Below are 27,771 nucleotides of genomic sequence, written 5' to 3' on the forward strand. Positions count from 1 at the left end.
ACCCAAGAACACTAATTAAAAAACATATCGTTGCTGTCCGGCAGGAACCAGCTAACTCAATGTTTCCACTTTTGTATTTTTTTCCATAAATCAGTTCTATAACACCCTTTACGTCTGTGTGTTGGTAAAAATAATATTGAATGAAAAGTATTAGAAAGTGCTTCTGACAAAAGCAGCTAACTCCATTGGATCCTCAAACTTACAAATAGAGGATATTTTCTGTCTTGACAAAGTAGCAAGTCAAGTAATTGTCTCCATATGATGGGACCGGTTTGCCAAATGTAATTTGTCCTGCTGTTTTTCAACGGCAGTACAAATTTGTATCATCCTTGCAAAGCCTCCGCCGACAATATCTGGCCGAATGAAGACAAATTTCTCATAGAGTGATCGAGCTTGAAGCGATGAGTTGTACAATTGTCAGAGTGAGTGAAAGTGGCTATTCGATATCCATACTGCAATTCTCTGCTAGAATACGGGCCCCAACGAACAGTGCTCATCCTTGTATGACAGTCTTTCACTCCTGAACCCCTTCAGAAGGGCTCAATCCTCCTCTGAAAGGAAAACCCTCTCCCAGAGATCTCAGTCATTCTTCTTGTCCATTCTCCCATCCCTCCATTTCTTCTTCTTCTTCCGAGCAGTTGCCAGCAAAGATGTTAGATGACAGCCTAATAGCTCAATGAGCGGGTGATTCAACCTTTTGGCATTTGAGCGGCCACTTTTCTGCCCATGGTAAACCCTACCTGTTCTGATAAGATGGGAGGCTATTACGGGTGACAGAATTTACTTGTGTTAAGTGGGCAGTGAGTTGATGGTTGAATCATATCAGCTGAAGCCGTGTCGTCTTTGTAGTGTGTGCCAACACGGAACGTTCCAGTGCGTGTTCCGGCCGTGTCCCTCCATGTGCACAGCATACGGAGACCGGCACTACAGGACGTTTGATGGCCTGCTGTACGACTACATTGGCGCCTGCAAAGTCTACCTTGTGAAGGTGCGGTATAAAATTAAACCACATCACATTTTGTAATTATTACACATACATTCATTCACATTTTAGACATTTAGCTGATGTTCTTATTTGGGGTGAACTATCATTTTCATGCATGGATCAATACGTGATTTGAAATGATATGTCTATGATGTCATCTTTTGACTTATTTTTCTCATTGATGTTGCATGCTGATTATATTGTACAATAGTATAATAGTCTCAATATTGTAACGCACTTGGAGGTACATTCTGCACATAAAAGGTATACAGAACTTGATCAGCAAAGGTTTTTGCCCCTCTGGCCAGCAGAGCAGCACCGACGTAATGCTGAGCGTGACGGCTGAGAACGTTGACTGCTACGAGAGTGGAGTCATCTGCCGGAAGTCCCTCCTGATCAACATCGGCCGGTCATTCATCGTGTTCGACGATGTCAGCGGGAAGCCGGTGAGACTCAACCTTCATCTTTTGCGGACAGAGTGACATACACAAAACACATGCAGTATATATATAAACAGACTTATTATAGATATAGATTTAGCTTTCACTGCACTCCTCTTTGAAAACTGCAAATGATGGGGGCTTGTTCGACAAATAATTTAATCCACTTTTTCTTTTTAGAACTGTAAACCTGTGATGTGACAATGAAGTTGAAGTTGAATAGTTCTGTCCTATACAACCCAACCACTGTGCTGTTTCCCCTGTAGAACCCGTCCAGTGTGATAGACAGGAGACAGAACATATTCATCTGGCCTGCTGGCTACTATACTGTTATCCATATCCCCGAGGAGGATGTGACTGTCCTCTGGGATAGGAAGACCACCATCCACATCCAAGTTGGACCTCGCTGGCAGGTGAGGAGAGACAAGTCACTGAATGTTTCCATTCTACAATTTGAAAACCTGAATTAATTAGCAAATGTCATTCTTTGTCCTCACCTCCACTCTACCACCATTATTGCACCATTAGGTTTCTTATTTTTTTCTGGACTTGTTTCATTTTTGTTTCATCACAGATTTCCTGTGATGAAAATGTCATCACAAATAAACAATTTCTTGGAATTTGATATTTTTTGTCTTTGCAACAATCAATACAAATTCAGTCAGTTTTGATTGATTGATTGATTGAATACTTTATTAGTCAAACAAATGTTAGCCTCGATCTCCAGGCTTTTTATTTTCCTTTGCGTTTTGCTCAAAAATAAGAGCCTGGACCAGCCTGTTGACGTTCGTGGAATAGGAAGTGTTTCGTTTCCCCAACCAACCAGAGTGCAGTGGGCGTCGCTCCAAATGTTGTGACGTCAGGGCTCTCAATAGAGCATCGCAGTTCCCGCCCCTTCCGGGTTCCACCGCAAAAAACTCAATGCATTTTTCCCATTGACATTTCCAAAAATATTTATATCAATTAATTTAAGCCTAGAATCAAGCCATCCAGGTTTGAAAACGGCAAAAAAAAAACGTTTTATGGTCATGATTCACCAGGACCCTGGATGGCTTGATTCTAGGCTTAAATTAATTGATATAAATATTTTTGGAAATGTCAATGGGAAAAATGCATTGAGTTTTTCCTTCCGGCACCAGGAAAAACCAGGAAGTGGGCGGGAACTGCGATGCTCTATGCTGCACATTGGGGGAGGAGGAGGGGCATGAGGCGGGGCGGGGGCTGATGGACAGATCGGTGAACCAATGGGATCTCACAGAATTTTTCTCCTGAGATTTTGAACCCGCCCCTCTAGATCAGATATCAGACACGCTAGGGCAGCCTAAACAAATGTAAACAGCACAAAGGTACAGTACAGTAAAACATTTAGGCCCCTATTCAGGACCGTACTGGTTAACCCACTATTTGAGAATCACCGTGCCAGACGCTATTGCCTTTAAGAGAAGACTGCACAAGCCATTATCCCCAAAGCAATCTTACGCTCTCCTCTCTCCCTCTATGCAGTGTTGCCAGGTCTGCTTATTATAAGCCACATTGGGCTTGTTTTTCTGTAAAGTTGCTCGTAAATAACTAGAGGTGCAGGTCACTGCGCGACCCTTCCGTCTAGCCGCTGGCACTGGGCTCTCGTCTAGGAGCCTGTAGACGTTCATTGCTACAGCTGTGCGCGGAGGCGAAAACGAAAGCAAAACGTACCGCTTTCTTGACGGAGAGAGCATGGTCGAGTGACCATCAGTTTGTATTGAGAGAGAGAACGGAGAGAGCATGGTTCGAGTGACCATCAGTTTGTATTGAGAGAGAGAGCATGAGGACCCGTATGATGAACCACGCAGACCCACAAACAAACAGCCACACATGCGCGCCACTCTCTATTGTATATTAGGATGGTAGTTGCGGTTGTGAGCTTGTAGATCGGCTATTTTGAAATAGGCAACATATAATATAAATATGCACATTGAATGAATTAGGGGAGGTACAAAGGTTGTGTCTTCTTCCTTCAAGGCTGGAACATAATAACATGTAGGAACTCATGGTGACAGATGTGTTGACTGATGCTGTGTGACTGCTGTCCTGTTGTGTTCAGGGCAAACTCAGTGGTCTATGTGGGAACTTTGACCTGAAGACGGTGAACGAGATGCGGACGCCAGACAACATCGACTCCCCGACACCTCAGGAGTTTGGAAACAGCTGGACTGCAGTAGAGGTAAAGATTCAGAAGTCAATTCATGTGTCTTATGCATTCTTGTTACCATAAAAGGTTACCAAGGCTCAGTGGCCCCCAATCTCCCGCCCTGAGACTGGGAGAATAGGGGATAAATGTAATGTTTTTTTTTTTACTGGCGGAACGCACGTGCACATCCGTCGTACCTGTGCGTGCGCATGAAAAAACAGGTGACCTATAGGCCACGTGGCTCTGGAACCCTTGTTTCCCTAGGCTACTTACTTATGCATTCATGTGTCTGGACGAGATAAGATGAGACATGATTCTGTGTGGTGGGGCTTTGTGTTCAGCGGTGTAGTGGCAGGACGATATTTTAATGACGTCACTCAGACGTGCGCGCTTATGGCACGCGCACACCGCACGCATTTTATGCTAAATGTTTTTTAGCTTAGTTTTAGTCTTTTTAAACTAATACAAATTCAAGGAATGCCATGAATTGTAGAGCTGAAACTAAAAGTTTGCTTTGAACGAGTATCTTTCTCTTCTTCGACGGTGGCTGAGGCATTGCTGCGTGCAGCTACTGAAGCCAACATGCTGTGTACCGGATCTGTGTGGAGCCTATATAGATGCGAGGTGTGAGGAATCTGAGGATACATTTTCACACTCACTTGTAAACCTGTTATGCAAAGTAGCCATTTGGGTACTTGGCTCGTGAATCTACGCGGGGGGGGGGGGGGGGGGGGGGGCGCACGTTCTAGCGTGCACGCGCGTGTGCACTGTACCGTGCCGTACCTTGCGCGTGAAAAAATTACTGGCCACACGCCACCCTACTCCGTGTGGCCTCCATGACACCACTGTTTGTGTTATATTGAATATCTATTAAATACACTCACAGAAGTTCGAAACTAACAATACACTAAGTTATGACTATATTATATACTAATAAATTCATTATTAACAACTAGTTTATAACAGTTTTTAAAAGTGTGTGTGTGTGTGTGTGTGTGTGTGTGTGTGTGTGTGTGTGTGTGTGTGTCTGTGTGTCTGTCTGTCTGTCTGTCCGTCCATGTGCATGTGCATGTGCATGTGCATGTGCATGTGCATGTGCATGTGCATGTGCATGTGCATGCACACATCCTCAGTGTGTGAACAGTCCAGACATCAGACACCCCTGTAGCCTCAATCCCCTCAGGGAGCCCTTTGCAAAGAGACAATGTGGAGTCCTGCTCAGCGAGGTCTTCCAAGGCTGCCACCCAGTGGTGAGTATTGGTGCAGCATGCATTGATCACTTTAATTCAACCACACAAACCCTTCCTAGCATACCTATTCTGGGCATGTCATAATAGGCGAACATTCTGCAAAAAAATAGGCAAACATTTGGAGAAAATGTATGATGTACAAGCTCACAACACATTGTGTTGTGAGCTTGTAGATTCGACAAAGAGATTTGGTGTAGAGGTGTAGGTTACAGTTGTTATGACAACAGGCTTAGATAAGGTAAAACTGGGTATAAATACAGCAAATGTGGGAAATGTGCTACTTGAAATAGCATACAGTTTTAAGCCAGAGGTCTTCAACGTTTTCAGGCCAAGTACCCCCTAGCTGAGAGAGAGATGAAGCAGGGACCCCCTCTACATATTGTATAAAATTGAGATGCAGATTTTTTTTTCTTGGTCTGCTCTTTTTTCCCTCTAGTCTACACGATACCTCTTTGCCAAAAATAGCCGATCTACAAGCTCACAATGTGAGCTTGTAGATCGACTATTTTTGGCTGAAGTTCTCCTCAGAAAAGGGATGCTAAGGTTTAAGTGGTTAATCTAAAAAAGACATTTCCTATCACACAAAGATTTGGCGGACCCCCTATCGTAGTTCTGAGGACCCCCTAAGGGTCCCGGACCCCCTGTTGAAGACCCCTGGTTTAAGCTATATAGATCTGCAGTTTTGTTTTCTTTCTCATCAAGTCTCATTTAGAAAAATGTCATTATTATTATTGTGTCGGTTGAAAAAAGCTCTCCACTCCTCCTCACTCTGTGTTTAGGTGGATGTTACCTGGTTCTATACCAACTGCCTGGCAGACACGTGCGGGTGTAGCCGCGGTGGAGACTGCGAGTGTTTCTGCACCAGCGTGGCGGCGTACGCCCAGCGCTGCTGTCACCATGGCATCCCGGTAGACTGGCGCTCCCCGTCTCTGTGCCGTGAGTCAGAGGGTGGTGGGGGGGAGGGGGGTGAGTGAGGGGGGGGGCGGGGGGTGCTGGATGCGCTCAACAATGACATAAGTGGAGCACAATTTTTGAATTGCAAATGTTTCCCCACTGATTATATGGCTAAATGTCAAACTATTATAAACCATATTATCTCAAAACAAATGCAATCCTATTATTAACCATTACTTAAGCACTGTTTTCTATAGTGACAGCCTCCACTGTAATCCCCTTTTCACGCATTCACCTACCCTGTATCTAACCTGTAATAGTAATAGCGATTATTTTACTGGCAACAAAGTACACACAATAAAATCACAAGTGTTAATTTATCCATTTGTAACTCCAAGAGTGTACAAATGTAACCAAATGGACCATTACGGGTCCATTTGGTTACATTTGTACACTCATAGGGGTGTGATATATTTGCTCAGCAGTAGGGGTCTTTCGGTCTATGCAGCTCTTTTGTAAACAGAAAATACATTTTCAGGTCGGGAATATCAATAGTGTTCCAGTTGCAATTTTGTCTACTAAATTTTTCGTTTCATCACTTCCAATTTCACTTGTTGATCCTGTATCCTGTATGGGTTTTCTCTCCTGATTGGGTGAAACTGATAGCCCAACCTGAAATTATTTTCTTTTTACTAAAGAGCTGGAGAGACGAGAAGACCCCTGTTACTGAACAAACATTATAGCAGTAATTGCTATCAGAATACAGAGAAAAAGAAAAACACTTACATATAATAAGTCACCTAGCTAGACAGCAAATAGTCAGGCTTTCTTCTTAAGAGGGTAAATGGAAATCAGTGTGTGTACTCACTGGCTCTGTGCTTCTCTTCACAGCGTACGACTGTGAATACTACAACAAAGGTACACTCACTCACTTTAACTCACTTGACATCAACTTCACATGTCTCTTTTTACTGACGTTTTACTGTTTTGTTTTTGTTTCATTGACGTATGTAGGCTGGTGAAAATACTTTAAAACAGTTAAAAAGACAAATTAGACTAGCATGACTCTATGTATAAACTAATGCACCCCTGTAACGCCACACTACGGCAAGTTTTACAACAGCAAATACGTGTCACAAAGTATTGTTTTGTGTAGTTTTTTCGTTCTTACTTGATCAAGTTTTGACAATTACATTATGGAACCAAATGTAAAAAAAAGGCCACAAGGTGGCAGTATTATGTCTCATTCCAAATATAAATAAAGCTTACCTACAGCAGTGGTTCCCAAACTGGGGGTCGGGACCCCAAATTATTTTGGGGGGTCCCCAGATGATTAGCTTAATGTCCAACATTGTTTTCAACATTGTTGTATAAGTGTATACAGGGTATCTGCATATTTCTAAAGTTACAATTGAATAACTTTTAAGACCTTTTTAATACTAAAGTGTCAAATATTACAGTATGTAAGAAAGAGGCAAACATTGTGAAAATAGCCGATCTACAAGCTTGCGAGGCGTTGTGAGCTTGTAGATCGGCTATTTTCACAAAATGTAGATCCTAAATGTAATGCCTCAACTCCTACAATTCCAAGTGCTTGTCAGGGTGCGGGGCCCCTGCAGTTCAAATATGATTATTTTGTGGGGGCCGCGGCCTGAAAAAGTTTTGGAACCCTTGACCTAACAGAACCCTGGTGTTTGTGTAGTTCTAGGGAAAGGGCCCTACAGGTTGCTGACCTACAAAGAGCCCAGCAGGCTGCTGTCGGCCAACCGCTCCAGTGGTGCCATTCTTCTCCAGAGGGAAGACACCATCACAGATCCCACCCTGTCCCACTTCATGATGACTCCGGCACTCAGCACCGCTCGGCCACACGGTGAGGTTGAACACACACAGGAAAATACACAAGCATTCTGTGTTGTTCCTTTTAGATGCTTAGATGCTACATAATGTATAAGCATTTCATTAGACACCCAAATTAACCCATTAAAGGACAACTTTGTTTTTTTACAGCCAAGGTTTATGTTTTAGATTGTAATTAAAGTAAATAAAAGATGAATGTTAAAACAAATTAATTTACTGCTTTCAATAGTTTTAGCAATTTTCGCAATCATTTTTTACAGTGGGCGGGGGCATTTGGGCAGGTGGCGAAATATGTCTTTTTTTACACAATAACCTGGCGTTTTCTTTATTATTATTTACCTGTAGCTCTTCTAGCCCCCAATAACTCACATCTGGCCATCAAAGACCACAGGACCTTTTTTATTGTGTAAAAAATACAACACTCATCTTTTATTTACTTTAATTACAAGCTAAAATATAAACCTTGGTTGTAAAAAAACAAAGTTGTCCTTTAAGACCTGGAACGCATTTTTTGATTTGAGCTAAAAAGCATTATTTTACACTTTGGCTATTCAAAAATAGCAGATATACAAGCTCATAGCGCGGCACCGAGTGCCGCGCTATGAGCTTGTAGATCTGCTATTTTTGAAAAATCGTGAAAATGTCTGCAAACCTTTGAATATATATATTTTTAAAGCTAACATTTTTAACTCAAATCTTTGCTTCTGGGACCCCCTGGAACAACATATTTTGAGATGGGGGTCCGCGGGCAAATGCATATCATTTTGGGGGTCCTTGACATGAAAAAGATTGAGCACCACTGATATAGAAACATACGTTTTTCAGAATACTGTTGGGATTTAGGAGACATGTAGAATCGGCTTCAGGTCTTAATGGGTTAACCACTAACACCCTATTTATATTTTCAAAAATGAATAAAAAAAAAATCACAACACAGATCTGCTATTTTTGCTGTATAAAAAAAGGTTCTCGGAATAGTTTGCTTATAATGACGTTCCCAAAATAGGAACACCAGGTTGAAAGTGGTTAAATGTTTTTGAAGTGATTATTACGTTATGTTTTTACCACACTCTGTGCCCTCTTCAGATATTTCCTGAATATCACCACCTCTTCTGTCCCAGATATTCCCTCTCATACAGTAGCTATCAGTCCTTCACTTCACATCATTCTCACAGTAGTTCCCTCCCATCACCCACTTGCCCCAGTAGCAGCTATCCCTTTCCAACCCTAATCTGTGAATCAGAGGTTTCAGACAACAACACTTGTTTCCTCTGGCCTTGGCCTGCAGACGCCGACTGAACGTGAGCCAGCCAGAGTTCTCCTCTTCCACTGTTTCCCCTGCCACGGAAAAGTGTTTGGAATGAGTTGCGTTTCCCAGTGAAAACACTGATGCTGAAGACATGGGAGTCCTGTTGACTTCCAGTGGCATACAGGCCCAGGGATCAGTTTACTGAATGCTAATACAGCAACCCGAGCTACGAGCTGTAGTAGCTAGCAGCTCCTTACCGTGGCAAGATTGCAAGCTTACTTTTAAGAATAGTGTTGTTATTGGACTGGACTAGCTGTTGCCTCAAAGGCCTGTATACAGTACAGTAGGCTTAACTAGTTTCAGCATCATAGGGAAAGTAGGCTCTGGCCTGTCTTTCACAAGCGCTCACTGCTCCCAATAGTTAGGATGGGTAAATGCAGAGGACACATTGCACGTGACGTATGTGTAAATGTACAGTAACAAAATATACCCCAAAGGAGTGGGAACTAAATTAATTATTACAGTAGCTTTCATATTGTCCATATCTCCTCTAGGGTGGAGAAGCCTGTTGCCGACTCAGCAGACTGGGCCTTGTCACAGCAGCAAGGAATAGGACACATAATGAGTACAAGTTAGGTTCTAAAAACACACAGAGAGATAATTACAAAAAAAGAAAGAAAATGTAATATTAACATATTGTGATATCACAGAAATATCACAGCATACCATCATCAAAAACGGTCCAAAGCCCAGCGGCATGTCATCCCAGCGCTCTACTCTCTCCTCCCTCCCCGTCTCCTCTGTACCACTGTATCTTATTGATGCAGAAATGTCTGATCTTATCTTAACAGTATATGCTTGGGGCGGCTGTAGCTTAGTGGCTGTCTGGTAATCAGAAGGTCACCGGTTTTGACCACCCAGTATACACTATTTGTCTTAGTGTCCCTGAGCAAGACATTTAACCCCTATAACAGCTCCTTTCGAGCGCTCATCATGACCATCTGAACAGCAGTCAATAGGGTGAAGCTGAAACTGTATTTCCCCCAACAGGATTAATAACAGTCTACCTTTTTACCAGCTTGCGAGCTGGTCTAAGAAGAGACTGACCACTAGTCAACGTGTGTTCGACAGATTCTCGACATATTCACGACAGATTCTCGACATTTTTTCGATCATTGGCTGTCCTTTAAGCCAATGGGGATACTTTCCCATGCTCTGAACGGGCGGTCTCGTCCTCCCAAGCTATGGCCTAGCAGTGTTGCCAGATTCTGCGAGAGAAATAAGCAACAGGTCTAAGCCAATGGGGAGCCACTAGGCCACTAGCAGTGTTGCCAGATTCTGCGAGACAAATCAGGAAGCAGGTCTATGAAAACAAGCCGTGCATAAACGGCACACACACACACACACACACACACACACACACACACACACACACACACACACACACACACACACACACACACACACACACACACACACACACACACACACACACACACACACACACACACAGAGAGAGAGAGAAAAAAGACAGCAAGCTGGTATACATGACTGTGTGTTTTCTCATGCCAATAAAGCCCTTTGAATTGAATTGTGTCATGTCTTGTTTATATGCCATGCAGAGCATATGCTATCCACAAAGTCTGTTTCAAGAGACATTTTAGGTGTTCATGTGTTCATTTGTGTCTCATCCTCGCCGCAGACACTTCACTGGTTTCCTTCGAGGCCGCCCACAGACCCAACTACTTCCTGTCCTCTGACTCTGGAGGCCAGTTGAGGTTGGCCAAGTGGGAGGAGAGCAAGGCCTTCTGGGACGGCGCCACCTTCATCCTCCACAGGGACACGTGGATCACGGGCTTCGACTCGCTGGAGTCCTTCGCCAAGCCGGGCTTCTTCGTCCACGCCACGGCTTCTCATCTGCACCTCCTCAAGTACAGACACACCGCCAACTATCGCAAAGACACCCTGTTCCGGATGACAGGTGGGTTCAGCTCAATGCATCGCAACTTTATCGTCTGATAACTCAACTATACGTGTTTTGTGTATGTACGTACGTACGTACGTACGTACGTACGTACGTACGTGTGTGTGTGTGTGTGTGTGTGTGTGTGTTTGAGAGAGAGACAGAGGGAGAGCTCCTCTATTTTATTTTATATTACTCTTACTCTGTTCATACAGTCTGTTACTCTTTTACGCTCAACTTTAATTAAACACATCCACTCAAAAGAGGAGTCTTTAACCACAATGCACACGGGCCTGCAAAAGTACAGGGGCACTATAATATCAAACAAAAGACCCTACCCTTACAATATTGTAACAGGAACAAAATGCAGCTCAATACAATTTAAGACGAACATACGTACGTGAGAATAAAGTTGTCTACAATGAACATTTCCACACGTGAGGATTCAGTAAGCCTGGTTAAGCTAATGCATTCATGTTCCTTCAAGTGCAATCCTGAGGGTCAAAGTTCAACTGCTCACCAGTTCCTCTATGTCAGGGTCAGAGGTCAGCCATTAGTGAGGTCTCCCCCGGACACTAATTCAGCTCAGAGAAGATCAGGGGGTAATTACTGCTGCTAAATATACATTCACATTTGTCTTAGTTAATGGTGGAAAACTCCTACTGGGTCCTAGCAGAGACTGCTGGCCAATAGCAGATTGGATGTCTTGCTGACAGCAGTGAATTCTGCACATATTCTTAGCAGGAGAGAAGCCGGGGAGGGTGAGACCAGTGTCCAAATGACTCCGAACGAAGGTGTTCTGTTCCCATGCTGGTGGAGCCACTAATGGAGTTCTACACAATAAAGTCTGGAGTGTTCATTTAACTCAAAGTGTACAATATATTAACCCAAAAGTGTTACTGTAGCTTTCAAAGTGGTTCACAGTCACTAAGATCAGATAAAGACGGGACAAAAATATGAAGACAGTACAGACATTTGCTCTGGTATTTCATGCTTAATCTTAATATTTTTTAACTAGAATGAATCTTTTCCTGAATGGTCTGTACTCAAAACAAATACACAAAATGTTGGAACAGATCAGATACTATGAAAGACATATGCATGGAGTATTGTGGGATATTAGTAGAGCAATGTCTAGTACCCAGGTTTACGTAGGTAGTTCACAGATCTTCTGGAGATAGGGTATCTTAGTGTGGATACGGGGATATTGTCTTCATTGGTTTAATACACTTTTTTGTTGACCTAAGATAAACCTTAGCACACCTAAGGTAAATGTGTACACAAGCCAGCTTAACACCTGGCTTGTGTAACAGTTCTGGTTTTAACTTTTCAATCCACCTAAATACATATCAGCTTGAATGGGACTGAAGTATGTTTTTCAGAGTCTGCCTCCAATTTGCTCACTACACACTATCTCACAAAAATGTTGTGTATCTTCACCAGGCCCTAACCCAGACACCCCGGGAGCTCCTCAGTGCCAGTGGCGTTACGACTCGTGTGCCACTCCTTGTTTCAAAACATGCAGCGACCCATCAGGTGCAGTGTGCGGCACCATTCCAAGGTCAGAACCATCAGCTTCCCCAAAGACGCCTCAACACTACTCTCACAAACAGAAGTCCAGTTTAGGATCAAATTTCTACTACTGCACTTCTATCATATATGTATTGTGATTGTATGTTGTGTTTTAACCACAAACCACAAACGAAGTTCCGAAAGGAAAATAAAGTTGTTTTATAGTTGAAGTATTACTACTGTAGTACTACTACTACTAAGATTAATTCACTACTACTACTATTAAAGATCAAAGAGAACATTTGTAATGATGATGATGATAATAATAACATTTTATCAAAGGCCAACACGTTTTTCAGACTTGCCTTCCTGTTTCCTACAGAGTGGAGGCATGTCTTCCTGTTTGTCCTAGTCACATGGTCCTGGATGAGGTCACCCACAGATGTGTCCATGTGGAGGACTGTAAGTATCATTAGAGTGCAACCTAAGTGTCTTTGAGCAAGATGCTGAACCCCCCCATTGTAAATCTTTCTATATAAAAGTTTGAATTTATTGAACATTGAATATTATTATTATTATTATGAATTACTATTTGACATTACTTTATATTTACCACCCGATATGTCTATCACTGCATCTGTCTAATAGTGCTTGTGTTTTTTTGGGCTCAGGCATTAAGCCACCAGTTGCTGTGCAGCCCACGGCGCCATCCAGTGTCCAGCCGGCACCTGCAGCTGTCACTTCAGCAGTCAGCACAACCAAAGCCACTGCTATCGTCTCCACCACCACCACCACAACATTCATCTCTCCACACGCCACCCAAACAGATAAAATCACAACCACTATATCCATTGCAACGACTTCTGCAGTGAAAACACCCACCACTATTACTACCAAGGCACCAACAGATGTTCCTGAAAGGGTGACGCCAACAGTCAGCGCTTCTGCAGCTGCAGAGCTGCCTGCAATGCCAGAGCCATCTCGTCCAACCTTGCCCACTCCTGGTAGACCAGAGCTGCCTGCAACGCCCGAGCCATCTCGCCCAAGCTTGCCTCCTCCCGTTAGACCAGAGGTGGTTGAGCCATCTCGTCCAACCTTGCCACCTCCCGTTAGACCAGAGCTGCCTGTAACGCCCGAGCCATCTCGTCCAAGCTTGCCCCCTCCCGCTAGACCAGTGGTGGATGAGCCGTCTCTTCCAACTTTTTCCCCTCCTGTTAGACCAGAACTGCCTGCAACGCCTACACCATCTCGTCCAACCTTGCCTCCTCCCGTTAGACCAGAGGCGATCGAGACGTCTCGTTCAACATTGCCTCCTCCAGTTAGACCGGAGGTGGTTGAACCGTCTCGTCCAACCTTGCCTCCTCCCGTTAGACCAGAGGCGATCGAGACGTCTCGTTCAACATTGCCTCCTCCAGTTAGACCAGAGGTGGTTGAGCCGTCTCGTCCAACCTTGCCTCCTCCCGCTAGACCAGAGTTGCATGCAACCCCCGAGCCGTCTCGTCCAACCTTACCCCCTCCTGTTAGACCAGAGGTGGTTGAGCCGTCTCGTCCAACCTTGCCTCCTCCCGTTAGACCAGAGGCGATCGAGACGTCTCGTTCAACATTGCCTCCTCCAGTTAGACCAGAGGTGGTTGAGCCGTCTCGTCCAACCTTGCCTCCTCCCGCTAGACCAGAGTTGCATGCAACCCCCGAGCCGTCTCGTCCAACCTTACCCCCTCCTGTTAGACCAGAGGTGGTTGAGCCGTCTCGTCCAACCTTGCCTACTCCCGTTAGACCAGAGGTGGTTGAACCGTCTCGTCCAACCTTACCCCCTCCTCTTAGACCAGAGGTGGTTGAGCCGCCTCGTCCAACCTTGCCTACTCCCGTTAGACCAGAGGTGGTTGAGCCGCCTCGTCCAACCTTGCCTCCTCCAACCTTGCCTCCTCCAGTTAGACCAGAGGTGGTTGAGCCGCCTCGTCCAACCTTGCCTCCTCCAGTTAGACCAGAGGAGGTGGTTGAGCCGTCTCGTCCAACCTTGCCTACTCCCGTTAGACCAGAGGTGGTTGAGCCGCCTCGTCCAACCTTGCCTCCTCCAGTTAGACCAGAGGAGGTGGTTGAGCCGTCTCGTCCAACCTTACCCCCTCCTGTTAGACCAGAGGTGGTTGAACCGTCTCGTCCAACCTTGCCTCCTCCCGTTAGACCAGAGGTGGTTGAACCGTCTCGTCCAACCTTGCCTACTCCCGTTAGACCAGAGGTGGTTGAGCCGTCTCGTCCAACCTTGCCTACTCCCGTTAGACCAGAGATGGTTGAGCCGCCTCGTCCAACCTTGCCTACTCCCGTTAGACCAGAGGCGATCGAGACGTCTCGTCCAACCTTGCCTCTTCCCGTTAGACCAGAGATGGTTGAGCCGCCTCGTCCAACCTTGCCTCCTCCCGTTAGACCAGAGGTGGTTGAGTCGTCTCGTCCAACTTTGCCTACTCCCATTAGACCAGAGGTGGTTGAGCCGTCTCGTCCGACGTTGCCTCCTCCAGTTAGACCAGAGGTGGTTGAGCCATCTCGTCCAAGCTTGCCTACTCCCGCTAGACCAGAGTTGCATGCAACGCCCGAGCCGTCTCGTCCAACCTTACCCCCTCCTGTTAGACCAGAGGTGGCAGAGCCAATGTCAACTACAGCTCAGAGCAGCATTGTACCATTGCCGCCTCCCGTTAGACCAGAGGTGGTGGAGCCGATGTCAACTACAGTTCGAAGCAGCACTATACCAATGCCCCCTCCCGTTAGACCAGAGGTGGCAGAGCCAGTGTCAACTACAGCTTGGAGCAGCACTGTACCAATGCCCCCAGAGTGGGCGACTACAGTACGGAGTTCTACTGTTGCCTCTTTAGGAACCACTACGAAGCGGACCACTACGGTCCCATTTCCTCCCTTTTCCATCACTGCAATGTTTTGGATTGAGACCTCAACAAGCGGACCCTCTGTCACCGAGCCATTTCGTACCACATCAGCCACCACCCCTGAGCCCACAATTCCCTCCCAGCAGCCAACTGGCATCAGTGACCTTACGGTACCCAAAATCACCACTGTCGCATACACAGGAACCAGAAGGACCTCAACAACCACTGAATCAGTCCCACCTGGTTTACCGACCACAAAGGCAACCACTACCTCACCTCTCCTGCCTGTTGCTCCAATGGGCACGCAAACGCTCCCAATGCCAATGGCTGCTTCATCTACAACTACAGAATCAGCCACTCCAGTTGCTGATTTCACCACACTCAAGACAACACCATATACTGGTCCGAAGACAACAATGCCACTTGTGTCCACAACACGTGTTCCTGAACGGCCAACGGCAAGCCCAAGCGGTACGTTGCCAACCACAACGACGTATCCACATGTTGACACTTCCCCAACTTCAGAAGGGGCAACGACAACAACAAAGACTACCGTGTCCCCACCATTTCAGATAATGGATACAACAAGCGTTCCTCTTTCAACCTCAACAGCCTATACTGAGACAACGTCCCGGTCTGTAGGCCTTCCGACAACAACAAGAACCACTTGGATCACGAGCGGGAAACCCTCAGAGATTCCATCCACTGCTACCATTTACACGGGTCCTTCTGTCACGACCAAACCGACCATAGCACCGGTGCCATCGGCAGACAAATCCACCCTCACTCCGATGACCGTAAAAACTACAGCGCCTTGGCATCCTCCCCACTGGGAGATTTCCTCCACCACAGTCACACAACCAGTCATTCCCCCCACCACAACCCGAATTCCTCACCTTCCAACATCCACGCATCCGGTCATAATCCCAACCGCCACAAGTTCCACGTCGAAAACTACTGTTCTCCCAGAGGTTGGAGTTCCAGAAGTTCCAACCATCACAACTAGGAAACCAGAGACTCCTGGACCTCCGGCCATGCCTGGTACTCCTGAAAAACCTCTCACCACCTTCTCCACCGCGGCCCCGCCTGGTGTCATTATCACAACGATCAAACCAGTCACCCTGCATCCAGTGACGGCCGCTTTGCCTCCACTGGTACCTTGGATGACTGGCAGAGTTGAGGTGTCCACAAGGGCAACAACAGCACCATCCCTCCCCGGGTCTCCCACATACACCACCACCTCCACTCCAAGACCCACAACTTACATAGATAAAGTCACCACCCGCGTGGTGTCGACTGGGAGGACTACACCACCGTCAGTGACAGGGACTACAACGTTCAGGACAACTCCCAGAGTTCCCGTAACAACAAGAGTGACCCCCAGAGTCACCACGACAGGGAGGGTCACTCAAACAGCAAGGCCTCCGAGCGTAACCACAACGTCAGCTGCCGTCGGAGTGCCAACAGTCACACTGAGGCCCGCTATAACAACAACAACAACTGAGCCGAGGGTCCCATCTACGACTTCCGTTACGACTCCACTGCCCGCTGTACCTGGTCCAACAACAGTCACGATTTCTACTGCCGTCCCCACTGGGGTCCAACCACCAATGCCCACTTCAGCTGAAAAGGTTGTGACCACCAAAAAGGTTGAGGTCACGCCATCCACGGCCAAAACTGTCATGCCACCGCCAGGCGAGGTGCCCGCCACAACACCTATCCCATCGGTGATCCCGGCTAGACCTGTCGAACCAGAGCGAGTGGAGAGTACCACTCAACCCCCTGCAGCAGTTTCTCCGTATACCACAACTCCACGGCAGCCAGTCGACGTCACAACAAGGATGTGTACTGTGAGTTCCTTTGTGAATAATCTAGTGTAATAATCTGTGTATATGTTTTATACACAACGCCCACCAACCTCTTTGACAGGAAAAAAGTTGTTTTTTGATGATCAGTGCTATCCTGAAACTTTTGTCGGTTAGTCCACACTGCCAACCACTTTGATGGGTAAACAACCATTATTCGAAGGTCCCAAGCTTCCAATCCTCCTAATTGAGTTGTCTCTCCAGATAGTCTGTTGATAAAATAATTTTACCTGATGGTTGGTCACTTAAAACACTCAATCATATCTAAAAAATAGCATCAAATAGCATTAACATTGTCCTCCATTGTATTTTTGTGTGTCCTGCAGCCTGGTCATGCAGAGTTCATTGATGAGTGTACCAAGTATATCTGTGTCAACAACCAGTTGGTTCTGTTCAACAAGACTCAGAACTGCCCCTACAGCTCCTCTCCTCCAAACTGTGGGCTGTTGGGCTTCGCCATACTGGTCAATGGAGACAAGTGCTGCCCTCAATGGGATTGTCCATGTGAGTGACACACACGCACGCACGCACGCACGCACGCACGCACGCACGCACGCACGCACGCACGCACGCACGCACGCACGCACGCACGCACGCACACATGCACGCACGCACGCACACATGCACGCACGCACACACACACACACTTCAGAAACAAACTTTCAGAAACAAACTTTCAGTTTAATTTTTCCTGTTCCTTCCAGGCCGCTGTTCCATCTTTCCAGACCTCAACGTGATCACGTTTGACGGGAACAGCGTTGCCGTGTACAAAGCTGCCACCTACATTGTGACCCAACTACTGAATGAATCTGTCAGTGTCACGATAGAAGAGTGCCCTGCTGACTCAGAGCCAGTGAGTCCACAACCTACGTATTAGTTTTATTGCACTTCAGTAACTATTTCCATATCCAGCATATTTCTAAAAGTCTAAGGTACCTGTAGTGGTACTATTTCAGTCCAACAGAAAACAGAGCCGCTAATTGTGCTGTTAGGTGTTTGATGTAATTCTGTGCTTCTTTCTAAAGGTCATTTGGAATTTCACCAACCTGTGTCTGGTGGCCCTCAACATCACCCACAAATCCAACAACGTCCTAATTAACCGACTGCAGAGAAGGGTTAGAGACTCTTTCTTTCCTGATCATGGCACAGCTACTTTTACATGATATTGTCTTCAAGTGCCTTCTGCAGCGTACAGTAATAAAACCCCATTTTAAACATATTTGTGCGTGTGTTCCAGCTCTATGTCAACTCCAGGTATGCCAGGCCACGGTTTAAGAAGTTTGGCTTTGAGATTCTCGACACGGGCAATATGTACCTGATCCGCAGCCCAGCTGGACTCAAGATCCAGTGGTTCCATAGCACTGGCATGATGGTTATTGAGACGGAGAGCACCACCAACAAACTGCCCACCATGGGCCTCTGTGGTACGGCAGGACGGCCTAATGGTTACACAAACTGTTTCGTAACCAAAAGCTTAAAGGTTCCAGACAGTCCCTAACCATAGCCAGTTTTCACAAAGTCTATCCAAGTCCTGTACGAAACAGAAGATAACTGCTTAACCTGCTCACTCCATGTACATCACTGTTGTTAAAGTGTTCAAAGTGGATAATAGCTATGTTTCCATTCAATCTAGATGAAATATTTAATGAAAACCACAGTTCACCCCTGTGTCCATTATGAGAGGAAAGCCCTCACTCTCCTTTATTTGCTAAAACGTTTCCATTGCACTTTATCATGTCATTTATTTTTCAACGAAAAAACAAACAAACTGAAAAGATCCACCTCTTGCAGCCCTAAAAAGGTGATATTAGGGTAATTCTATTGAATCATTTCAGGGTTCAACTTCTAATGCAATAAATGTGCAAAAACTACTCTCCAGGTTGCTGTGATGGGAACCCGTCCAATGACCTGACCCTGCCCGACGGCAGCTCTTTGGGCGAGGGCGAGGACCCGGCACTGTTCATCGACAGCTGGCAGGTGCCCAACACCACCAGCTACATCAGCTACAGTCGCCGGCGTGAGGTCAACTGCTCCACCAGCGACTGCTCTTACTGCCTGAAGATGTTGCACAACCACACCTTCACCCCCTGCCACGCCTACGTAGGTTCATCCTGCCCCACCCTACCTCCTCCCCCCTCCTCCACCTTCCCCTCACGCCTCCTTCCTCTCATCTATCTCTCAGATCATTTTTGGGCGGTGTAGCCGCCCCTATAAGTGGGGTTGGGACACCTCATTAGTACACCCTTCGCTGTACTGTGATTGGCTCATAATTAGTACACCCCTAGCATTAGTACACCCCTAGCTGTACTGTGATTGGCTGACTCTATTGGCTGACTCTATTCAGCACTGTGATTGGCTAGCGAGACACATGATGAAAATAATAACCTATAAATAGGACTATGCACTTAAAAAAAAAAACTTTTATTTTAAGTGAGCTTCCATCACTGTGATGACCACTGTGATGACCACACCGCCCACTTCACACTGGGTGTGATTTTTAAGTTTTCAGCTTTGATTTACTTGCAACATGATAGAATATAGGCAGTCTAATTAAAACACTGTTGGAAGAAATGTACTTTCAAGCAGTGGTGTCATGGGGGCCACACGGAATAGGACGGCGTGTGGCCAGTAATTTTTTCACGCGCAAGGTACGGCAGTAACGGCACGGTACAGTGCACGCACGTGCACGCTAGAACGTGCCCCCCCCCCCCGTAGATTCACGAGCCAAGTACCCAAATGGCTACTTTGCATAACAGGTTTACAAGTGAGTGTGAAAATGTATCCTCAGATTCCTCACCTTCCTCTTCCTATCTGCACGCAGCAATGCCTCAGCCACCGTTGAAGAAGAGAAAGATACTCGTTCAAAGCAAACTTTTAGTTTCAGCTCTATAATTCATGGCATTCCTTGAATTTCTATTAGTTTAAAAAGACTAAAACTAAGCTAAAAAACATTTCCTAAAATACAAACATGTTTCCTAATTTAAGGTAGAATACAATGCGTGTGGTGAGCGTGTGTCGTGCGCGCGTGCGTCATTAAAATACCGTCCTGCCAGTAAAAACATCTCAATTACACCCCTGCTTTCAAGTGAGAGGGAAAATACACAAATTTCTGCTCAAAGGACATGACAAAGAAAGACGAAAGGAAATAAACATGACAAAACGGATACATTTTTTAATCGTCAGATGCGTAGGATGTTGTATGAACACTAACAGGGTTAGAGGTTCCTTTCCGTATGTAGCTGAACGGTTCAAGCCTGGCACCAATCGTAATTGTATTGCTCAGCGTGTAGAGCATGGCATTAATATTGCTACACAGGAAACTCAGAGTTAAATGACACTCTACACGTACACAATGGGAACCTACACATTTTACTGTGTAGGTTCCCATTGGGCCAACCCTACTCATATTCCCTCCTTGAAGTGTTTTGGAATAAAACGCCAACAAATGGCATATGCTAAACATTCATAATATACAGTACTGTATACCTGTATATGTATATTTGTTCTTGCAGGTACCCCCCACCACATTTTGTGAGGTGTGGGTTCGTGATGCTGAGTATGTCAACAACCCTTGCGTGGCGTTGGCTGCTTATACAGCTTCCTGTCACAAATTCAACATCTGCATTGAGTGGAGGACTCCAGATTACTGCCGTAAGCTATGGGATTTTGGGTCACATTTCTAACTTCACCTCAGTCAAGTAAATTCAGTTAAATTACTCTCAGTTAAGTTCAACTGAGCATTCTTTGATTCTGTTTGATTCAATTCAATACAATGGATCAAACATATTTGTCAGTCCCTGCCTACTTTATTATGCCCATGCCCATGCATGTGCGGTTTTAGACTGACTGGTCAACCCACTGAAGAGAAAAAATGGATGCAAACAGACAGACGTATAGGTAGATGGACAAACAGAGTTTTCTCAATTCTGTAGTAGGAATACAATCTCGAATAAATCAACTACAGACCTCAGTATTTCATGTCTGAAATCATCCAAAGGGACAAAGTGCTCCAGTTTCATATCTTTCTGGAGATTCCAGAACCATGGAGCGTAAATCTTCCCACATTATGTGGACAGACAAGGGATGGTAAAGAGTGTCAGGTTCTAGGAGAGCCCAGTAGATGCCCAATGATGACTTTAAAAATGTAAATGCGCCAATGAAGGGATTTAGCATTTAGCAAGTGTAAGGCTTTTAGGTAGTATTGTAGCAGTGGCATGCATAAAGAACATATCTCTATGTGTACAGTAGTAGCCCTGTAAATTAACTCGGAGGAGGATTTCTGGCCATCAGCATGGCCACTCTATGATCTGTCTGACAGATAAAAAGCCTCTTTATATGCTTTGAAATCTAAATCATTGCACAGTAGATCATAGGCAAGTTATTAATTGACAAGTGTTTGAATTGACTAACGGCCTGGTCTGCCCTCTTTCTCCCAGCGTTCACATGTCCAGAAACATTGCGATACCAGGCCTGTCTGCCAGCCTGTACGACTCAGTCCTGCCCCAGCCTGGACTTTGACCCAGACCCAGATCAGTGCTCTGGGCTGAGTGAAGGCTGCGTGTGCCCAGAGGGAACGCTGCTCCATCAGCCGTACTCGGCACTCTGCATCACCCCGGAGAAGTGTGGTACGCCTGGTGTATTCTGAGCTTCTATTGTGGTCTATCGCACTTTTACATCTATAAAAGTACACTACGATCGGTTTACACCCAGCAAATCAAGTTTATAAAACAATTTCTATATCTCTGCTGTCCGGCAGGAACCAGCTAACTCCAAAATGTTCATTTTTCAGGAAATGACTAAAACAAAACAAAAAGTGGAGTTAGGAGGTTTTGTTCAGAACAGCTGAACAGCTGAACAAAAACAGCTGAATGGACCTCCAAGCTCACAATGAGGTTGGAGGTCAAAAGGGGGTGGAGCCTGGAGTCAGCAAAACCAGCTAACTCCACCCCCCTTTGGTGGACTTAGCTGGTTTAGCAGAAAGTTTGAGGATCCAATGGAGTTAGCTGGTTTTGTCAAAAGCACCTTTTAATACTTTTCATTGATTCAATTTTTTTTAATCAACACACAGACGTAAAGGGTGTTCAATAGCACTGATTTATGGAGAAAAAAATGCAAAAGCGTCAAAATGGAGTTAGCTGGTTTCTGCCGGACAGCAACGATATGTAAAACACCTTTGATTATTTAGAAAATCACTATATAAGTTTGATGTATGTTATTATTAAGATGTGAAAATACAAAATGAGAGTAGATCATAGTGGATAAGACACAATGAGATAAGAAAATGTGCATGTTGATTCCAGTTTTTTTAGATGTTGATTAGTATACATGACATGACATGTTTAATAGAGGGTCAGTGTTTATACTCAGAGTTAGATGAACACTGAGGATTTTACTGTGCACAATCACGAAGAAAAATCTAAAGAAAGAATCTGTGTGTGTTTGTGCTTGCTTGTGTGTGTGTGTGCAGCCTGCACAGACAGCTCTGGCACTCCTCGTTCCAATGGTGAGGTGTGGAAGGCGTCCAAAGATGGCTGCTGCATGTACCGCTGTGACAATGACTCCATCGTCCCTGTAGAGTACAACTGCTCCGCTGTGGCTGCACCGCTGTGTAGTCGAGTCGGGGAGATCGTTGTCAGCCTCGCAGTCACAGATGACTCCAGCTGCTGCCCACAGAAAGCCTGCAGTAAGGGCACCAACCCACATGGGCCGACATTTGCACTACACTTTATGGCATGGCTTTGCAAGAGGCTAGCCATTTATAAGAGCAGGCTGCCAGTAGACCAAAGAAGTTCCTCCACCTTTGTTTTCCCCCTAAATATTTTCCAAATATTTAATTGTAAAATGTTGTTATGGAAGTCAAAGGGGCTTTTTTTGTAATGTACTGACTGCTTTGCAGTGATTCTTGGCTATAGCTGCAAGGTGGTAAAGGCTACTGAACTTTACTTTAATGTTTGCTGCCACAGTGATAAAGTTAAATGGATGAGCTAATGAGACAAACTGACTATGGAATGTGCTGGCATAGAAGACAGAAATTAGAGTAAGTTGACGTTAGAGCTAGAACATTAGCTATGTCCCATTTGGTTTCAGGTTTGAGGTTTGTGAGGTGTGGGCGTTCTTTATAGCCACGTAAGACAATATGGGTGGTCTCTGCCTAGTCACACTCACTCTTGCCTGGCTCTTTGCTACTGCTGACACCTTAACCACACCTGCTGCTACATTTAGCAACATTTTACAGTAGGGTGGGGGAATCGCAGTTCCAACAGACCATAGTTTAAATTTAGACTGTTGTAGACTTAATTGTTTTTAATTAGGTACATTAGGTAGATTACATTTATATTTTGTTTAAATTAGTTTGGTATCAAGTTAAAATTGATTTTCAAATCATTTATTCTAGTTTATGTTTCCTTTAAACATTCATAATGGGGAGTAAAGTTGTTTCCATTCTTCGCTTAACCACTTAAACCCTAGCATGCCTATTCTAGGCATGTCATAATAGGTTAACTTTTAGCGAAAACACTATAGGCAAACATTCGCTGGAAATAGCACATCTACAAGCTCAAAATGCGTTGCAATGCGACCTCTGGCTATTTTCTGCAAAGATATTTGGTGTAGAGGGAGAAAATGAAGGGGGCCAAGGATAGATCCCAGGGGGACCCCGGTCAACGAAGTATAGCGTTCAAGCGGTTGAACACATTTGAACTCTTGTTCTTGTCTGTCTCTCCAGTCTGTAACCACACGCTTTGTGATGACGTCCCTCCTGTGTGTAAGTACGGAGAGAAGCTGGTGTCTTACTACAGACAACACTCCTGCTGCCCTGAATATGTATGTGGTGAGTAGAGGCTCTCTGAACAATGTACAGGAACACTAACTGTAGCTTAGCTTAGTTTTTCATCGTCTACCCAAGCTGGAAGTTACTTTGATTCATAGCAGCTAGATGTCTAATCAGGGACTAATTAGACCCATGACATGTATCAGGTAAATGCAGTTAACTGCCCGGTAGGATAGAAGAAGAGGCGTTGGTTCTAACTTTGACTTGAACCCAAAGTTTACCTTAAATAATCTCTATAAACTCACAACACATTTAGATAATACAACGTTCCCTTGTCTGTGCTTGTGTGTGTGTGTGTGTGTGTGTGTGTGTGTGTGTGTGTGTGTGTGTGTGTGTGTGTGTGTGTGTGTGTGTGTGTGTGTGTGTGTGTGTGTGTGTGTGTGTGTGTGTGTGTTGTCAGAGTGCGATCCTGAGTTGTGTGAGTCAGACATCCCTACGTGTCGAGAGGACCAGACTCTAATCGCCGCCAGAGCTGATGGAAGCTGCTGTCTGGCCTACATCTGCAGTAAGTTCTTTTAAGTGGTCAAATGGGCGGAGGGCCCCAAGCGCAGGGCCCTGATCTAGAAAAGGTTGAGAACGACCATTTCTGGGTACGAAAAAAACTCATTTTGTGACCACTTTAACACGGCAGTCCTTTGGATGTCGTTTTAAGTGGTCAGATGTGTGGGATGCGTATGTGACCAATCAATCGACTGTGTTCTGGCTTGGCTCAATGGAACTGTAGTATACTTTAAGTTCACAATGAAAACACATTGTTCAAGGTTTCAATGTTTTAAAGAAAAAACATCTTTTCTATATTATCAATACAATCTTAGTGTTTTGCAAATTATTTAGGGGCCCACTTATATCCTCGCGGCCCTCCAGTGGGCCCTGGCCCACATGTTGGGAATTGCTGCCCTATGGTGTGCTCGTCTGTTGACGTATTCATAAACCAATCAACCAGTTGCACCTTGTATACATTTTTAAAGACACCTTGTGTGTGTGTGTGTGTGTGTGTGTGTGTGTGTGTGTGTGTGTGTGTGTGTGTGTGTGTGTGTGTGTGTGTGTGTGTGTGTGTGTGTGTGTGTGTGTGTGTGTGTGCGTGCGTGCGTGCGTGCGTGCGTGCGTGCGTGCGTGCGTGCGTGCGTGCGTGCGTGCGTGCGTGCGTGCGTGCGTGCGTGCGTGCGTGCGTGCGTGCGTGCGTGCGTGCGTGCGTGTGTGTGCTTCCCCAGTGTGTGGTGCATGTACAGAGGCGCTCCCACACTGTCAGGAGGGAGAGGTTATGACGGTAGATGCCAACGGCAACAGCACGGACCGCTGCTGCCCTTTGTATTACTGTGGTAAGAACAAGCATACACTAAAAACAGCCTTTTTAATGTCATGAACCCCCAGTTATGTATTAGGCCACGGCCCCCCATTTGTTACAAAAACAATTCATCTCTGTCTGGACCTCCCAATATACGCTGTCAAATCTTCAGTGTTAATTTAACTAATTGAACTAATCAGTGTACAAGTCGAACCAAATGGAACCTTACGAGTCCATTTGGTTCTATTTGTACACTCTTGGAGTTACAGACACATACGGGTCCATTTGTCCCTTACTATCCATCATTTAGCTTGGGACCCCCATGGAACCCCCTCGAGGCTCAGAACACGTTAAGCTGTGAGCTTTTTCTGCTATTTCCGCTATTTCTGATTTACTTAATTGAAAGTGGTTACGTGTGTCTGTGGTTTTTATTAATATTGAACCAATGAAAAGTATTAAAAAAGAGCATGTGTTTGATTAATAAATAAATACAGTGGATCCATTGGAACACAGGTTCTTCTGTCCATTTCCTGAATAGTAATGCTTTTGGACACGCGACAGTAACGATATAGGCTACAGCTGCACCTACTGTGTGCATGAACACAAATACTACTTTAACAATTAATACCCCAGGAGCGTTCGCTTACAAACAGACAGCAAACACAGACATAGACAGGGCCGGACTGGGACCAAAATTCGGCCCTGGCATTTTGGCCCAGACCGGCCCACCACAACCGGCGCGCAGATAGCAGACACTCTACCGCAATTTTCCACGCACACGCCGGCGCCCGCGCGCTTTGCGCCTGTGGGGCCAATCACTGAAGGATTGGCCCTCTCCACTTAGAGGCCACCAAGCCCAAACATTACCGTAACTAATAATTGGGCCGCGCAACCCGGAAATGACCGTAATGATCATAAAACAGGAGCAAAAATATATTAAACTTTTTTTCTTTTCTTTTTTTTTTGCCCAGTGGCCCACTGGCCCAGCGGCCCACCGGGCATATGCCCGGTATGCCAAATGGCCAGTCCGCCCCTGGACATAGACACACTTTACATTGATTTGAAATGTTTTTGCCTTACACTGTGTGTGTGTGTGTGTGTGTGTGTGTGTGTGTGTGTGTGTGTAGTTTGTGAGCCTTACAGGTGTCCTCCGACCAGTCCGTGTCCAGTAGGGATGTCTGCTGTTGTTATTTCCACACCCAGTCCGGACCAGTGCTGTCCCAGTTATACATGCGGTACAACAACTCACCTCCAACACCTCCTCCTTTTAGACAAACAGCATTTTTAGGTTTTGCTAGTTAGTCAGCAATGTAATAATGTTGATATAAATGGTTGCAGTTTTGACTAAAGATAAAGATAAAGATAAAGAAAACTTTATTGTCCATTAAATTGACATAAAATGGAAATTTGTCTTTGGCACACCAGCAGTCAGTTACAACAATAAAACATTACAAAATACACAGGTGCATTAAAATACTATATAAAAATGCACTCACATTAAGACAACAACAGTGGTCATGAGCAGTGGCGATTAGACTATTCAAACATTTTCTTATTTAAAATGTCCACAGCAGTTGGCACAAACGACGTTTTGTAACCCTTCTTTTTTGCTAATTTTGCCCTAAGCCTCCTGCCCGATGGTAACAAGTCAAATTCAGAGTAAAGAGGATGGGTAGAATCATTGTAAATCTGAATTGCTTTTTTGGTTATGGAGCGGTTGTATATGTCCTGAAGTTGCAATTGTTTCTAACACAGTTTCTGACATCTTGAACTGTTAGGAATGGAGATGTAGCCATAGGGATGTAACAATATTGTCGTCATCCAGATATCGTAATTACAAATATGTCTCAATATTATCGTGGGCCTCTCAATATTTTGGTGGGCCTGTGACAACATCTACCAGGCCAAATGTTGTACTGCTTCGTTTGAACGTGCAGCGTAGTTCATTTAGCTAAATGTCTAACCCGGTGGAGCAACATAGCCTTGCCATTTAGTTAGCAGCTAACTTAGCTTCAGTCAAACAATTCTGCCAGCTCTGTGCCAAGAGACTCAAACTGAAGCGTCACAAAGCCTCAAACAAGCGTGCATCTCATTAACCACATGCAATTTAAATATTGTATAATATGCGCGCGTGTGTGTGTAGGTGACATTGTCTGTAAATATGATGATGTTCTCTTTGTGTTCCCAGAGTGTGCCTGTGAGAAGATCTCCAGTCCTAAATGTTCCCTGGTAGGTACCCCTGTTCTGCTGAAATCCATGACGCTGACGCAGCTGAAAACACATCTGGATTTTAGTATTCATACAGAAAATGACAGTAAAATGCCCCCACAATTTTTGTCTCTGTCCGTCTTTTGGTATTTCCGTCCGTCACTAAGTCTGTCTGTCTGTCCGTCCGTCCGTCCTTCGACACTGTCATGGTTTTCTCTCCAACTGGACTTCTGAGTGTACCGTTCGAAACATGTTGTGATGAAGGTTTACTATTTATGTGCTTTATGAAGGGAGAAACAACACAAATGGACAGAGCCTCCATGGAAGACCCGCAGAACCAGTGTTCTTGTAAAAGATACAAGTGTGGTAAGCATTTGTGTGTGTGCGCGTGTGTGTG

The 27,771-nt window shown here is 45.2% G+C and overlaps 2 protein-coding genes across 2 annotated transcripts in view; one reads left to right on the top strand and one right to left on the bottom strand.

The window, feature by feature from the left end:
• otog (otogelin) overlaps positions 1-27,771 on the top strand; it is a gene marked incomplete at both ends in the record, with an annotated part of 85,677 nt that overhangs the window by 52,030 nt on the left and 5,876 nt on the right. The window contains 27 exons of the mRNA XM_080431973.1: positions 850-988; positions 1,297-1,431; positions 1,692-1,838; positions 3,506-3,625; positions 4,726-4,842; positions 5,622-5,778; positions 6,628-6,654; positions 7,439-7,606; positions 10,545-10,823; positions 12,249-12,366; positions 12,700-12,779; positions 12,989-15,150; positions 16,024-17,037; positions 17,379-17,556; positions 17,757-17,905; positions 18,078-18,167; positions 18,290-18,476; positions 18,932-19,152; positions 20,565-20,703; positions 21,489-21,677; positions 22,520-22,735; positions 23,777-23,881; positions 24,282-24,386; positions 25,093-25,200; positions 26,294-26,401; positions 27,355-27,395; positions 27,665-27,740. Coding sequence (XP_080288099.1) covers positions 850-988; positions 1,297-1,431; positions 1,692-1,838; positions 3,506-3,625; positions 4,726-4,842; positions 5,622-5,778; positions 6,628-6,654; positions 7,439-7,606; positions 10,545-10,823; positions 12,249-12,366; positions 12,700-12,779; positions 12,989-15,150; positions 16,024-17,037; positions 17,379-17,556; positions 17,757-17,905; positions 18,078-18,167; positions 18,290-18,476; positions 18,932-19,152; positions 20,565-20,703; positions 21,489-21,677; positions 22,520-22,735; positions 23,777-23,881; positions 24,282-24,386; positions 25,093-25,200; positions 26,294-26,401; positions 27,355-27,395; positions 27,665-27,740 — 6,575 coding nt within the window. The remainder of the gene's footprint in view (positions 1-849; positions 989-1,296; positions 1,432-1,691; positions 1,839-3,505; positions 3,626-4,725; positions 4,843-5,621; positions 5,779-6,627; positions 6,655-7,438; positions 7,607-10,544; positions 10,824-12,248; positions 12,367-12,699; positions 12,780-12,988; positions 15,151-16,023; positions 17,038-17,378; positions 17,557-17,756; positions 17,906-18,077; positions 18,168-18,289; positions 18,477-18,931; positions 19,153-20,564; positions 20,704-21,488; positions 21,678-22,519; positions 22,736-23,776; positions 23,882-24,281; positions 24,387-25,092; positions 25,201-26,293; positions 26,402-27,354; positions 27,396-27,664; positions 27,741-27,771) is intronic.
• Positions 1-27,771, bottom strand: part of LOC308084628 (serine/threonine-protein kinase PINK1, mitochondrial-like) — a 41,105-nt gene that overhangs the window by 6,916 nt on the left and 6,418 nt on the right. The gene's annotated exons all lie outside the window — the stretch shown is intronic.

Source organism: Gymnoscopelus braueri, assembly GCF_963280865.1.
Source record: "Gymnoscopelus braueri genome assembly, chromosome: 1".
Taxonomy (NCBI): domain Eukaryota; kingdom Metazoa; phylum Chordata; class Actinopteri; order Myctophiformes; family Myctophidae; genus Gymnoscopelus; species Gymnoscopelus braueri.